This window comes from Taurulus bubalis (assembly GCF_910589615.1).
Source record: "Taurulus bubalis genome assembly, chromosome: 1".
NCBI classification, from domain to species: domain Eukaryota; kingdom Metazoa; phylum Chordata; class Actinopteri; order Perciformes; family Cottidae; genus Taurulus; species Taurulus bubalis.
The window spans coordinates 32,524,520-32,540,142 of record NC_136589.1 but is presented as its reverse complement, the minus strand read 5'-3'; the positions used below and the strand labels follow the sequence as shown (position 1 = coordinate 32,540,142).

The following is a 15,623-nucleotide window of genomic DNA, read 5'->3' as shown; positions in this document are numbered from 1 at the left end:
CAAGAAACTGCATTCATGAACTGTGTTTGTAAGACAACCATTGAAACAGCAGTACGCAACTCCAACTTATGAAATAAAATGACATGGAACCAGCTTTAGCAGCAGATGCATATTTTACATTTATTGCTATAATCCATCAGGTGTAGATCCAACAGGGTCTCTTCACTGTTGACACACACCTGCACCCATCATCGCACCACCAAACACAGGCAGCGTTACAGTTTTTCTTTACAGCTTTCTTGACATGATTCCAAAAAACGCTCCCAGGGAATTGCTAGAAACTGCAACCGACCCTGACCGTGGGCCCAGTTTAATTGATTTTAATAAAAAATGGAAAAGGAGTGGTCAGTGTTTCAGGACTCCTATACACATCTGTTGAGGACATTAAAGCAGAGCCCATCCCTTGGATTCTTTCAAGGCGGGATAAAGACAAAACAGGCGGAAGGGAGAACTGGTTCAGGTCAGGCTCGTGGCCAGGCACAGTGATTTAGGCAGCTTGGCAGTCCATTCTTAAGATGCCAGTTATACAAACTTCTGCCCAACACAGGATGGTCCTCATCCTTTGGGATTCAACTTCCAAGTCAAAGATGGAAAATCATTGCCGATTCAGTAAAGTGATCTTTGAAGTGGATTGTATTTACAAATATATCGTACACAATAGTTATCATTCTAGTTCGAAATGACCAGAAAAATTGTAGTTAAAATACAGCACTGTAATAAAATAACATCTACCTGCAACCCTGTCTTGAGTCCCAATAAAACAGATTAACAGAGTCAATTTTAAAACAGGAGGTGGTGTGATGTTATGTTAAGCAATAAAATCAGATGTAGGACTATAACAGATTTGTTTTGTTGTGTTTTGTCAAGTACACTTTGTCAACAGCCAATGACCAGATCAGGAAACACCAGTCACATGGCCTCCCTCTGGTGGCAAGTTAACAGATATTACATCTTGCATTAAAAAAATAAAATGAAATTGGAGGCTTTGTTCTTCTCTGGTTGATTAAAAATAACGCATATTTCTCTCTTCGGCTTGGTTCAGTGTTCTGTGACAGGCGTTTCTGTTCATTTACAATTTCCTGACTTTTGCTCTGTCTTCATATTACACAGTGCCAATCCACATAGAAGTATCCTTCCCTGGACTCGTCACCCTCCAGCACGTCACATATACACACACCTACACACCACAAACGGAGACAAACAACATTAGCGAGAGACAAAGTAAATAAACTATTTATTTCACTTCAAACCAATGTAGCAACAGTTCTTACTCTTGCAGAGGTTGTCTGTGTGAGAGGCTAAAGTCCACCACTAGCAGTCACCAGTCCATGGAAGTCTACCCATGCTCTGTACACAAAGAATGCAGCACATCATCATTCAAAATAAATAAATCGTTTGAATATTTAGGTATTTTCAATGGGGGAATCACAACCACAATCCTAACAATAATGCATTTAAATCAGAAGCACTTGAAACATGGTGGAGTTACAGACAAGCTTGTTTCTTTACTTGATTGTCTTTCATAACATACACCAACAAATAAGGTAAAAATCAAAAAACGGATTAGTCTGTTTTTATAGTTTTGAGTCTTGTAATGAAGGTATTTAATTAGTAAATCATAATAACCAAAGTAACGCTGCAACAGTCATTTCCACTATCGACTATAATGTTGATTACTTTTAACTTTTGATCTACAAAATGTAAGAAATTGTACAAAACTAAATGTTTTCCAGAGCCCAGTTTTACATCTTGATATTGGGTATTTCCAACCAATAATCCAAATCCCAAAAAATATTTAAATTAGAAGCAGTGTATCTTCACATTTGAGAAGCTGGAATGAGAAAATGTTGATTAGATATAATAAAATACAAATATCACCACAATCGTCTGTCTAATTTATGAAAAACATTAGCACTGTTTTATATCATTATAAAGCACAATTCAACACTAGTGCATTATAGCAAGTAACTGTAATCTCAACAGAAATGTCATTTTTGAACATGTACAGTGGCTTGCAAAAGTATTCATACCCCTTGAACGTTTCCACATTTTGTCACATTACACAACACAAACAAATATATTTTATTGGAATTTTATGTGAAAGACTAACACAAAGTGTCACACAATTGTGAAGTACAAAGAAAATTATACATGTTTTACATTTTTTTTCCCAAATAAAAAACTGAAAAGTGCAGTGTGCAAAATTATTCAGCCACCCTGAGTCAATACTTTGTGGAACCGCCTTTTGCTGCAATTACAGCTGCAAGTCTTTTGGGGTATGTCTCTACCAGCTTTGCACATCTAGAGACTGAGATTTTTGCCCATTCTTCTTTGTAAAACAGCTCAAGGTCAGTCAGATTAGATGGAGATCGTTTGTGAATGGCGGTTTTCAGATCTTGCCACACATTCTCGATGGGATTTAGGTCTGGACTTTGACTGGGCCATTCTAACACATGAATGTGTTTTGTTTTAAACCATTCCATTGTAGCCCTGGCTTTATGTTTAGGGTCGTTGTCCTGCTGGAAGGTGAACCTCCGCCACAGTCTCAAGTCTTTTGCAGACTCCAACAGGTTTTCTTCCAAGATTGCCCTGTATTTGGCTCCATCCATCGTCCCATCAACTGTGACCAACTTCCCTGTCCCTGCTGAAGAGAAGCACCCCCAGAGCATCATGCTACCACCACCATGTTTGACAGTGGGGATGGTGTGTTCAGGGTGATGTGCAGTGTTAGGTTTCCGCCACACATAACGTTTTGCATTTACGCCAAAAAGTTCAATTTTGGTCTCATCTGACCAGAGCACCTTCTTCCACATGTTTGCTGTGTCCCCCACATGGTTTCTGGCAAACTGCAAATGGGACTTATTATGGTTTTCTTTTAACAATGGCTTTCTTCTTGCCACTCTTCCATAAAGGCCAGATTTGTGGAGTGCACGCCCAATAGTTGTCCTGTGGACAGATTCCCCCACCTGAGCTGTGGATCTCTGCAGTTTGTCCAGAGTCACCATGGGCCTCTTGGCTGCATCTCTTGTCAGTGCTCTCCTTGTTCGGCTTGTAAATTTAGGTGGATGGCCGTGTCTTGGTAGGTTTGCAGTTGTGCCATACTCTTTCCATTTCCAGATAATGGATTGAACAGTGCTCCGTGACATGTTCAAAGCTTGGGAAATCTTTTTATAGCCTAACCCTGCTTTAAACTTCTCCACAACTTTATCTCTGACCTGTCTGGTATGTTCCTTGGACTTCATGGTCCTGTTTGCTCCCCAATATTCTCTTAACAAACCTCTGAGGCCGTCACAGAACAGCTGTATTTGTACTGAGATTAGATTACACACAGGTGGACTCTATTTAGTCATTCGGTCAACATTCAATCATTCAGCAGTCATCAGGCAACTTCTGAAGGCAATTGGTTGCACTCAGAGAAAAGGGGGCTGAATAATTTTGCACACTGCAATTTTTAGTTTTTTATTTGTGAATTGTTTTTTTTTTTAAATCATATATAATTTTCTTTGTACTTTGTGTTGGTCTTTCACATAAAATTCCAATAAAATATATTTATGTTTCTGGCATGTAATGTGACAAAATGTGGAAGCGTTCAGGGGTATGAATACTTTTGCAAGCCACTGTATACATCTATGTGTGAGAGAGAAAGAGGAAATAATAAAACGATTAGACATACATACTTAATGCTGTCTGTGTGAGTCTTGTACTCCATGATGGTGTTGGGAGGCAGGTTGAGGACTCTGCGCAGGGTGTCTCTGATACGGGCAGTGGTCGCCTGGTCGCTAGCTGTTTTGTTCCAAATGGAGATGATGTCCTCCTGGAGACGAGAAGCAAAGAAGGCATGTCTAAGTAAACTGAATCAGGCAGTGCGGGACTAGGTATAACAGGCGCGTGTGTCTGTCTGTGGGTTTACCTGGAAGCGTACCGACACCACGGCCCCACAGATCTCCTCTCCAACCATGAACTGCTCCCCGAGCATGGCCAGGATCAGGTTCTCCCAGCAACGAGATGCCAGGCCTTTCCTCAGACGGATAATCCACTTCCCTCCCATCTTATTGGCATCATCCTGAAAACAATAGGCAGGCTTTCAGACAGGGGTTTTCATGTATAAAACCAAATTGATACAATCTTAAGTTAATAAGATCTAAGTACTCACCTCCCACATAGGTTTAATACCATCCTTGAAGAGGTGGAAGTCACTATGGCCTGTCAGATCACCTGGCCGGATCATGTGACTATAGAAACGCCAGAACTGCTCCACCTTGCAAAGGCCACATTTTTTTAAATATCAAAATGAGTTAAGATAAGTGCTCTTTACATCTACAGTGTGCGAAATACCCGGTGGGAATTAGGGGGGCGGGGGGTTCCCCTACTTAGTACCTATTGCTCTAGTGTTAGGCGGGAGTCTTAGACAGATCCAATCCATAACAAGATATCATATACATGCCAAGGCAATCAAATAGGCTCGACACTCTTTGTACAGGGTGACATAATTATTTATTTTTTTAAACTACACAACAATTGCATTGCAGACCATTTGTATCAGCACCACTCCTGTTAGAAGACCCTAACAGAAACAACTGGGTATTCACTGGCAATATAAGTGGAAACACCACATCATTTCTGTCTTCACTTTGAAAAGACATTTTTCAGAGACCCCCCCAACATTTTGCTATTAAGGCTTTCAGAGGGTCTGCCCTGTAGTTCGCACACTGGGATGGCCGATCTAAAGAAGTCACTTGGAGCAACTTACCGAGGCAAAGCTGCCAATCGGCTTAATGTTCTGCTCGTAGCTCTGAGTACTGGCTGGTCTCCCCGGGGTGCGTCTGGAGTACCAAAAGGTGTAGTTGTATTGAAGAGGATGCTCTCCTGCCCCTGGCACCACTGTCTGCAGAACAAAAGAAAGTGACTGAGCCATACAATTAACCTTTAAGCTGCAAACACACACCAGTCATTCTTTAATAGCCCAACCTTTCTCTTGGCGAAGTTCTGTTCCCTGTCCTCGTCTTCAGTTGTTTCCTTCTCACCGTCTTTCGGTGAGCCTTGGTCCTGGTCGTGGTCTCCACTGTCATCATCTTTCAGACTGGAATTGATGGGGGACATGGGCAGCAAAAACGTTTGTGTCTTGCATTCATTTCATTTAAGAAAAACTTGACAACTCTGTTGACAAGTAATTGTGTACAACATGATATACCTTGCTTAAATGTTGTCCAAAACAAAGAGTTCAGTTTTTGTTCAAATTGAGGTTTAAACGAGAGGTTTGGAGTCAACTTTAGTGGTGCAAGTTTGTGATGCTGTTGAAGTGTATTACGTGTTAGTCACAGGTATGTCTGATATTGTTATATAGTTATGTAAAAGCTGTAGGCATTTCTGATATTCAGTGTGTAAAAATGTTGACTGTTTATGATGCACACGCACACAGCTGTACATAACCTACTCTGCTCGTGCATATCTCATTACAAACGGTGAGCCATTAGCTGTACTTTACGGCCACGGAAAATCTATTTTGAACCAAGACTGCGCGCACGTCTCACCGCCTCTCAACAACTGCCACACCGAGGATTCAGGGCCTGTCCGCCTTCCGCCAGGCTAAGCTATGGCTAACAACACAGCACATTCCCACGATAAAACACTACGTAATCGTTGTTGTTACCTCCCTTCGTTTTAAATGCACTCGTGTGTGTGTGTGTGCGTGTGTGTGTGTGGACCTCGCTCTCATGTGGGTTTAAAAGCCCAACGATACAGAGCATGCAGGACCACGCAGTAACGCTGACACACCTCTCTCATTTTACACGTAGCAGCTTTCATTCGCGTTATTCTCCCACGTAAATACACAGTCTCAACGGGGGCCCACTCTCTGGCAGGTACCCCACGCACACTTTTGATTACTCACGCGTCAAATTTGTTGTTCATTATTTTCTAAGTAGGAGCCTTTCGGAGTCCGACCACAGTCTCCTGAATTCCGCAGGAACAGCAGCGCGCACAGCAGGTCCCACGTGCACGAGCACGCAGTGTATTGGTCGTTGTGAAGAACGTGGGGGTGACACAGCCCTCCTCAGACTTTTGACCCAATTGATGAATTATACTCACTGGAAACATGTACAATCCAAATATATAAAAATATAAATCCCAAATCACATCAAAATATAGGATATATCAGCCAAAACGTATCTTTGAATGTTTTATTCATCACATTTAACTTCCATCCATAATAAATACACATCACTCTATTTAGTCAATTATAGCTTCATAAAAGTCTCGGTTCACACTGGGTGTAATGAATCATCAGAAACCCTATGACTTCGACACAGACATGGCTACGAGCAGGCAGACACACACCACCCCACATGCGCCGCCTCAACACAACAAGGGCTGGCGGCTTCGTTTCATGAACCGGCTTCCTCTGATGTGCCGCATCCCTCGTTTCATCACTTCCATCCATCCGCTTGTCATCTGTTCTCGCGGCAACTTCAAACCATGGCTCTGTTCAGGTCCAGGCAGAGCTGTGGACCGAGTCTGAGGGAACAAAAAGGGAGCTGGGGGGCGAGTATGGAGTCAAGAACAAAGTGGGATTATTTGGGTCCAGCCTGACTTCAGTGTTCGTCCAAATGGTGAACATGTTTGGGAACGAGGACTGTGAAAAAACTGTCCGTCTTGAGACGAACAATACGGCTGGGCAAGGAGTAGAGTGTTGAGGGGTGAGGGATGGGAGGATGGCTCTGGCATGGTATGGTGTGGTGTGGTTTGGTTGGCTCTGCTGTCAGAGACCAGCCCCTTGCCCCCTGTGCCTCTGTGAGGACCTTCATGAGAGGACCCTTTGTTCCAGGCCGGCAGGCGTACCAGTGAGTGAATGAGCAAGAGCAGCGGCGGCCCTCTTCAATTGCGGCTGTTTGTTTACACCACCAAGTCCCGTCATACTTCATTAGCAGCCCAGCCCACCGACAACCTCTGAAGTCCTAATCGCCGATGAGTGTGTGGCTGCCCATCAGCCCTGAGCCTCAGCGGTTCAGAATAAAGGGGTTTCCAGGATTCCCGACACACACATTCCCACTAAATCGGCCTGCCTTCTCAGCCACTAGTGGCACGCACGCACACGCACACACACACACACACACACACACACACACACACACACACACACACACACACAGTGGTGAGGGTGGATGGGAGAACTGGTTCTTTCATCATGCGCCAAGAGGCACCGGGAGGTGAGCCGACATCAGTGGAGCAGCAACAGTCCCAGAGAGCTAGCTTTGCATCACAGAGATGTGAGAGATCTGCCGCCCAGAAAGAGACAAAAGCAAGACAGAGCGATTATTCAGTGCCGCCATCCTCTGAGCACAATCACAGTCTTAAAAATGTGTCTTTAAAAAAAAGAAGGTAGAAATCAGGTAATTTCTACCCCTGAAATGTTCTGAAGGCAGGACTAGCTGTCAGGCTGCTACCATCAAACTTCCAAAAGATATAAACATGTCCAGGCCAGGTACAGGTATTGTACTGTGTCGTAGCTATTGATTGATTTTTGATTGAATGTTTTAGATTTTGGTCTAAATATTTTGTCTATTGGGTTGGTTACTTCTATTTTGACAGTTAAATGTGCAGCATCCTTTAGCCATCCCTGTGTCTGTCTTTGGGTGACTGATAACGATTCTGCTTTATTGGAGTATATAGGTTAGGTTTTTACAGAGCCTGTAAATCACAATGATGAAGGCTCCGTGCATTTGGTGAAATAAAGAAGATTCATAGGCTAGTGTTGCCAAGTTGTCTTTTCCACATTTAGCACTGCACAATCATAAGTTATTTCAATTAACTGACCTCCTGAATGGCTCTTCCCAGTCTCTCCTGGCTTTGCACCACTTTCCTGATAGAGACACACATCCATTATTATTTCTGACAAATGAAACAACAACAATACAATAAGCTACTGCTACTAGCTGTGTAAGCACGTTCTAATGAAAGAAGAGAGCCAACCTGTGTATTCTGCGAGCCAGGCTGAGGGTGAAGTTGGCTGAGCAGTCAGGCTGATAGGTGGACGGCACTATGGTGTAGGCTCCGGCTGAAAGACAGCAGGCCAGACTGACATCCTGGGTGTAGCAGTGAGGGACACAACTGGCTGCCGGATCCTCGTCCCTTGGTAATGTCTGCTCAGATTCCCCTTCTGGAAACTGGATACACAGTGATCATCAGATGCTGCATGAATTAAATCCATTAGCTATTGTATTATAACAAATAGTGTGTGTTAAGAATATTTTTTTATATATCATATTTGTCTTTTTACACCAGTGGTAGTGTTTGCAAAGTCAGCAAAATATAAAATATCTGTATTATTATTAAAAAAATGCATTGAGACAAAAGTCTACACAAATTATTTCTCCAATTTCAATATTTTTTTTTAATCTGTTTTTAATTGTGTCGGGACTACAAATGCAAATCCTTTGTTGAGCTAACCGCGGGGTTTTCAAATTGTTCTCCCTTAATGTTTCACTGACCTTATAAATGTGGAAGCCAATAGGGTGAAGATCCGTGTCAGGGCAGCTCTGGTGCAGGGTTATTCTGACATTAACTCCTGATGTCACTGCTGACTCATCACAAACTGTAAATGGGAAGCATGGGTTGTTCCAGTGAGACAGGAAATTCCGGCTTCCCCCAGCGGTCCTTCCCTCCACCCACGAGCCCCGGAAGTAACTGCTGGTCTCCCACTCTCCATCTGTTGTCAATGGCAGTGCAGGTGCTGGGCTTTTCAGGGCACTGAGGAGGACACCAACACGTCATGTCAGGAAAACTTCCATTGAATCAAAGGACATGACGAAACATGGAAGTAGGAAAATAAATTAGGGTAATAAATTAACCAGCAGAGGTCACTATTTACTTGCTGCCAGTCTTCTTTTTTTTTTTTGGGAAATCATGACGAAAGAAAGTCTCCGTCTGTGTGTGTCATTTGATTTTCATCAACAACCGTTCATCCGATGGGCTTATTTTTTTGGGTGTATTGCTGAGGACTAAAAGAAGTGTGAGCTACATTTGTGTATGGGACAAATGTAGTGAAAGTGCATTATGTACAGTGCACATGTGTTGTATTGAGAGGGGACCACCGAAAAGCATTCTGGGTATAGCTCACTCGGACTAGAGATCTACCAAAAGAAGACTAGCGATCTACCATTGGAAGACTAGCGATCTACCAAAGGAAGCGCAGTGTGGATGTGTTTGTATGAGCCATTCTCGAGTAAGCTGCAAAAAAAAAAAAAATGTAAGCAATTTTGCTTTCATTTTGGAAGGAAATAGTGTTATTTCTTACATCCCAAAAATGTATGAAATCAAACCTATTGTTTAAAAATCGTTGTTCAGCTCTGTTCATCCAATTTTACTGATTTGAGAGAATTAATACTTTTTGCAAAGCATTTAGTTGTTCCCCCTCTCCATGACAGCGTTTGGGCTCCACAGAAACAACATGTTCTCATATCTCTAAAAGTACCAGAACTTAGATGTGCTGCATGTTTCCCATGATGTTTATATTGATAAGATGAGCTTGTTGACTTTCTCCGTCTGTAAACTGGTCCTTACCTGAGGGATATGGAAGAGGAGGAAAAGGCCCTGATGAGGAAGCGGGCCTCAGCTCCTGGCTGGTAGGTGCTGGGGATTAGCAGGTAGTATCCAGGCTCCAGCTCCTCACGGAGAACCACCTCTCTCTCGTAAGCATGGCAGTGAGAAGAAGCACAAGGAGGTTTGTTCAACATCCGGCTGAGATGAAAACGCCTTTTCTCCACCTATTGACAGAAAAGTGTGAGTGACATGATGTAAAGACACAAACATATGTTATTGTTTCCTACAAGTGATAGCACAGACCTTCCACATGTGGAGAGCAATAGCCCGGTAGTGCTGGTGTGTCGTGTTCTTGCTATCCTCGACTGCCGTTTGTGCGCATTGCTCTGTGTTTCTCCATGCTCTATGCTGTAGCAGGGATACCAGCACCTCTCCTCTCTCACACACTTTGAGCCAAAACTTTGGGTTGCTGCCGTAGCTGCTGCTGTTTCGGCTCCCCCCGGCGGAGTGCCCTCTCGTCCACCGGCCAGCCAGCTGGTGGTTGTGTGTCAGCAGATTTCCTGTCAGCAGAGGAGCGTTGTGAGGTTTTAAAAGAGGTCAAATTCAAGGAGTTTACAACATTCTTGAGCAAATTAAAAAGGGAATTACCAGTATAGATGCTCTTTAGGTGTCCCTCATCACTGATGGGGTAGCCCACTGTGACATCATCAAACTGGGACAGAAATTCGGTTTCATCCAACCAGAACTCGCCCTCCGCAACCCTGGCTTGTAAGTCCAAAGCAGAAACAGGGTCGACAGAACTCCAACCCAAACCACTGCAGACAAAGAGGTAGACTGAGTGACTGCAGACTGGGGCTGAATATACATGTCTGCACTTCCCAGCTTTAGGCAGGCTTGTGGATTTTAAAAGGTGCGTACATGCGAGTGCCTAAATCATGTCTGCAAGGTGCTTTAGTGCATTTTCTCTGGACTTCCAGAGTCCCCAGCCTCGGTACAGACTTTATACTTGATCAGATGAACAGTTATTTACGTAGTAAAGTTTGACACACATGCCTACCTCTCTATCCAGGCCCCTCCCCAGCAGCATCTTCCCCAGGGGTTTCTGATCCTGAGCAGCAGTACTTTGCTCCCTGACACCATTTGGACATCCAACCACTCCATGACAGTCAGCGCATGGTACTGACCGAGCTCACTGGCACCTACAACATCGAGCTCATCAGGTGAAGTGACACAGGATCAAAATCACTTGTATCTGCAAGAAAACATTTATTTCTGACCTCCTGGGCTGCTGTGAGTGGAGCAGCTAACCGCACACTCGTCTTTCACTGGATACAGAAGGTTCAGGTCCAGGCTTCTCCCTCTGACCCGGTCACTGTCTTGTCCTGGTCTCTGCTCCTCCTCTGCCTCTCCCAGGCTCCAGCGTTCAGCCAGGCCCCCGGTAAAATCCACCAAGGCCTCGGACACCTGCCCTGCCCACAGTCGCTCATATGAGCCATGAAGCCTGAAGAGGAAGGAAGGGACAGGAAATGGGATTTCAAAACTGCCCGAAACATGTGGTTGGGAATGCATTACAAGGTTCATCGTGTTGATCATAGTAGGTTTAAACTGAGAGATAAGATGGACAATTCCATGTGTTACTTACTTGGCATAGGCTTTCTCCAACAGGGCTACCCAAAAGGCAGTGGGCGAGTGACAGCGTGAGAAGCAGAGAGCGGAATTGATACAGGGCAGGCGGTCGTCGATGGTCACTTCTGTCCAGTGTCCCTGCTGCCAAAAACAAAACTGGAAGGAGCCCCTGTATCTGCTGTCATCCCACTGGGGCTGCTCTGGAGGCAACACCTACAGAGAGTCACAGACTTAATCAACACAGCAGTACAGGACATAGAGCAGACAACATGCTCATGACTTACACATTCAATGCAACTAAGAGTCTAATCACTGGGCCACTCTGCTGCCCACAATTCACTTCTCCAGATTCAGTACAAAGCCAGAGGTGTAGATCAATAAACTCCACGTGACAAATACAGTTGTTGCTCTACCTTGTTCAGTAGTAGTTTGTTCTTGAGCAAGAAGGTGCAGGCACAGAGAAACCAGCAGTCTCCTAACAAGCCTTGTTTTGCATGACCCAGGCTGAAGTTGTCAGGGAAGAGAGCTGGCGACTGGCAGATCTCCTGGAGGTGTAAAATAGACTGAAATTGAGAAAAGAACACTTAAAGAAGACTTGTTAAAAAATAAATGAGGTGCAGAAATTAATATTATTACTTTTTGTGAAATGCTTAACACTGCCTTTGAACCTGTAAGCCCTCTTTCATAATGCCCTCAACCACCTGATGGAGGGGAATCCTTCTTTGGTTGAACAGATACATTTCTGACAGGTGATGTAACATTTAATCCGTGAGAAAACAAACGCACAAGGAATACACCACAGCATTTCCCATTTCCTGTTGGCACTGGGTCTGACCTGTGGACGCTGCCAGGTGATTTCACCCTGAAGCCTGGCGATGGGCGTGGAGCCGTCAGAAAACAGGGAGGTGTCGTCGGAGGGGAAGTCCTGGTCCTCAAACAGAGCCTCGCCTCTACACTTTGCTCCTCCAGCTTCTTTCATGGCTGCTGCTTCAACCCGGATCAAACCTGCTGGGTCAGTGGGTGAACCTCAGCCAGCTGTGACCATCCTCACGGCCTCTATGCATTACGCCTTAACACAAAAACAAAAAATGGCATTAAATATGAATGAGATTTGCAAAGATCACCAACAGAAAGATGCAACCTGCTGTAGATGGAGGTAGTTTAACTCTATTTATCTGTGACTATAATGTGACTGTTGTAGGTTTTATTTTCTGAATACTTGAACTTGAAGTGTGTCATTTGTATGTTATTTATGACAGAAACAAATCAAATCAGCATCCCTTATAATTCACAATCATGTGTATAATGATCGACTACAATGAACACAGAGTAACATCATTATATGCATGTAGATAAAAAAGTATTTTATGGGAAACCTACTTTGATTATTCGCCTAGTTTATTAAGTGATGAGCACACATTCATATATTCACTGTTCCCCAGAACCGTAATAAAAGGGAAATATAAAGAAGAGCTGTGTGTCTATGTCTCCAAACCAAACTGTAACACAGCAGGTACCTGTGTGAAGCCCCTCCATGTTTCTGTTTCTTACCGTTCTCCTCTTCTAAGCATCCTTCCCACCCAGCAGCTAACCGTTAGCTTAACCTGCACACACGTAGCATCGTGTCTCCGGGTCGCTTCATCTTATCGACGTTCCACAGCCACCATCACATCCAGCTTTTTTTGGACCCAAAAGCACGACAGATGTCCTTATGATAAACAGTTAGACCCAAACCAGGCCCGTCCTTCTAGCTGAGTATAAATGCACGCAAAGCCTCTTCCGCCTGGACACCCAGCAGCTCATTCATAAAGTGAATCCTTCCTGTGCAGCTGAACACGGCCGCCACCTGCTGTCGGTGTCGTGAACTGCACCCTGTCGGCGGCAGTTTGTATGGATGAAAATACATGATGATTATTATTATTATTATTATTATTATTATTATTATTATTATTATTATTATTATTATCAGGGACATATGGCAAAGAAAACTAGTGCAGCCTAGTATAATACTCCGGTAATAAATCCTATCTTAATGACACTCAAGAAATTCAATTTCATGGTCATGTTGGAGGATGTAGTTTGTGGTGCTGTTGTGAATTGTTTTGTGTATTGTGTATTGTTTTTACCATCAGTAAGCGTAGACTAAATATGAGAAATACAGTAAATACAGTAACTGAACACGGTTTTGAGAAGTAAATCTCTGCATGGTTGTTAAGTGTTAACTGAGAATATGTAAACTCAAGTACTCAAATCTATTGTACGTCCCCATGTTCTCCTCGTCTTTCTTTCTTTCTTTTTGTCTTTCTTATGTTTTCCCTTTTCTGTTAGTAAATGTACTCTTTCAATTATTTCTTCTTCTCTTTTGTCATTCTTTCCTTCCTTTCCTCCTTCAGCCGATCAAAAAGGGCTTTTACTTTAGATCCTTGAGTACACATAATGCTTGTTCATTTCATCAAACAACATTTTGTACGGCCATACAGAACTTTAATCTGTTTTTTCATAATTTTTATTTAAAACAAAAGTTCCAACTACTTGGATAGATAAACACAGAAAAGGTGAATCAAAAATATAGTTTTTATTGGCTTTAAAGTAATCAAAAAATATCAGATGAATTGACTTTGAAATAATACATACAAATATTGTTGTATGTCTTTGTGTCTTTTCGCTGATTTCCTCAGGTGATCTCCACGAGTTAAGATGCTGTTCAAGGGCTTCTAGTTGGAGAGACAAAAAGGAAAACATTAATGATTCACATTCACAGATTGTTGCATCTTGACTGAATATTGATGCCTGGTCTGAGTTCTAGCTCAGACGTTTGTTGAATACAGAGATAAACTTACTTTGGTACAGACTTCATGGCTTTTTTCACCCATTTTTTGTTAGGATCAGCGCAGACAAGTCTGTTTTTCCTTGTCTTGAAACTGCATTAAGACAACAGAAGAAGTTAAGACATGACAATAGCGGAGCCACATCTCAGTTTGTGAGTGTGTGTTTCTTCTGAAGCACTTAATCTGTCTTACATTATTGCCTTGAAGTTGCAGGCACCTGTGACCTCCTGGATTCTGTAGTGTTTCAGAAATTTCACATCAATTGGTTTTTGTTGGTACTGTTCACAGCAAATGGAACCTTCAAAGAGAGACATTGCAAACATTTCAGCAAAAAAGAGGCAAAGTTACACATTGAAAGAGGCATTTTAATGTGAAAACAGTGCATAATCTGAAGGCGACAACTGGTGTTCTCCGAAATAAATAAGTGAAATGCATCATGTGCAGTGAATAATTGCTGAAGTCACTTACTGCCGTCACTCAGCGCCACCAGCAGCACCAGTATAACAGAGACGCACAAGATAAGGTTTCTCATCCTCGCACAGCTTTCCTTCAGCAGGATATTAGTTTTCTGATCTGGATTCTCAGACGGAATGAGCTGATGAAGTTAGTCTCTGGCAGTACAGTTTAAATACTCCTTCAAATGCCAAAGGAAATGTCCAACCACAGAGCAAGGAACTATTGCTGGAAATACCGATGGTAATGTATCTGGGTCAAGCTGGAAGTGTGGCAAGTATGCGTTGTGTACGTTTCACCACAATAGTGGAACAAAACCCCCTTTTCTCTGGGTCACTAGAGAAGAATTAAGAGATGTGTATGATGATAAGTGTACTGCACATGATACCAGCATGTTGTCATACGGAAGATACACATTACAAAAAGTTTGTATAAAACAATAAATGGTGCTTATTCCTTGAATGTAAACACTGTGAGATCCATTCTTTTCGATCGCCTTCACTTTATAATTTGATTCAATAAGCTGACTTGGAATGTCACTAGGTACTAATTTACTCACTGTACTCAAATATCCCTACACATTTGAGGTATTTGTACTTGTTTACCCTCCATTTTATGCTAATTTATGCTTCTCCACTACTTCGCAGGATTGAAATTTCACACAAGACAGGTGATCAGTCTACAGCAGTGGTTCTCAAGCTTTTTTTTTTGTTGTGAAATATATATTTAAATATATTTTTTATATATACTATATATATACTTTTAGAATAGATTATCTAGAATATTAGAATAAAGTATTTATATGTTGGTATTGCCAATTAGAATATCTATATACTTCTTACAGCACTATTAATATGGTAGACTCATTGATTGCGGTATCTATTGTTCAAGAGGGAACTGAGAACTAGAATTATTCAACATGCAATATAAAAGTTTGACAGGAACCACAAACCCCGACCTCACTGCCAAACTTCCTGCTGACCTGTTTGCTGCACACGAACAACATTGTGAGGCAGCGTAGAAAAGACATAATTTGCAATTATGATTGAGCAATATTTTCATTGTATTTATTGTCCTTACATCAAATTACCATTTATAGCGATTTGTATAATGTATCAGTGGGCACTCCTGGTTAATATAACACGTCGCCATTGCTCATTGTAAACATTGAGATGATGC

At 42.5% G+C, this 15,623-nt stretch overlaps 2 protein-coding genes and 1 long non-coding RNA gene across 5 annotated transcripts; all 3 read right to left on the bottom strand.

The window, feature by feature from the left end:
- Positions 1-25: 25 nt before the first annotated feature.
- eif4e2 (eukaryotic translation initiation factor 4E family member 2) lies at positions 26-5,963 on the bottom strand. 3 transcript variants are annotated; one of them, XM_079225743.1, is made up of 8 exons: positions 5,891-5,963; positions 4,969-5,080; positions 4,751-4,885; positions 4,154-4,258; positions 3,911-4,063; positions 3,674-3,814; positions 1,272-1,347; positions 26-1,177 (listed from the first exon to the last, which is right to left on the bottom strand). In XM_079225743.1, exons 1-7 carry the CDS (start codon positions 5,908-5,910, stop codon positions 1,312-1,314), a joined length of 702 nt encoding a protein of 233 aa, XP_079081869.1. In that variant the 5' UTR covers positions 5,911-5,963; the 3' UTR covers positions 26-1,177; positions 1,272-1,311. The 3 variants fall into 3 exon arrangements, with proteins under 3 accessions (XP_079081869.1, XP_079081868.1, XP_079081870.1); XM_079225742.1 differs by having other exon boundaries at positions 3,678-3,814; XM_079225744.1 differs by lacking the exon at positions 26-1,177 and having other exon boundaries at positions 1,277-1,831; positions 3,678-3,814.
- Positions 5,964-7,099: 1,136 nt separating this feature from the next.
- capn10 (calpain 10) lies at positions 7,100-12,142 on the bottom strand (the record flags this gene model as incomplete). Its single annotated transcript, XM_079215673.1, has 12 exons — positions 7,100-7,274; positions 7,813-7,858; positions 7,969-8,162; positions 8,487-8,745; positions 9,559-9,761; positions 9,841-10,097; positions 10,186-10,352; positions 10,595-10,736; positions 10,815-11,038; positions 11,180-11,376; positions 11,577-11,708; positions 11,999-12,142. 12 exons carry the CDS (start codon positions 12,140-12,142, stop codon positions 7,245-7,247), a joined length of 1,995 nt encoding a protein of 664 aa, XP_079071799.1. The 3' UTR covers positions 7,100-7,244.
- A 1,582-nt stretch (positions 12,143-13,724) lies between these two features.
- Positions 13,725-14,575, bottom strand: LOC306741393. The gene is made up of 4 exons (XR_013771059.1): positions 14,460-14,575; positions 14,184-14,289; positions 14,004-14,084; positions 13,725-13,877 (listed from the first exon to the last, which is right to left on the bottom strand). It is a non-coding gene; the product is annotated as an uncharacterized lncRNA (long non-coding RNA).
- Between the last annotated feature and the right edge of the window lie 1,048 nt (positions 14,576-15,623).

Bases quoted from the DNA above. Each gene is read 5' to 3' on its own strand.
- eif4e2 (XM_079225742.1), bottom strand. From the start codon at position 5,910: ATGAACAACAAATTTGACGC. The intron at 4,259-4,750 runs GTAAGTTGCTCC...GGCCTTTGCAAG, and splicing joins CGATTGGCAGCTTTGCCTCG to GTGGAGCAGTTCTGGCGTTT. The intron at 1,348-3,677 runs GTATGTATGTCT...CTTTGTGTACAG, and splicing joins ACTCACACAGACAGCATTAA to AGCATGGGTAGACTTCCATG.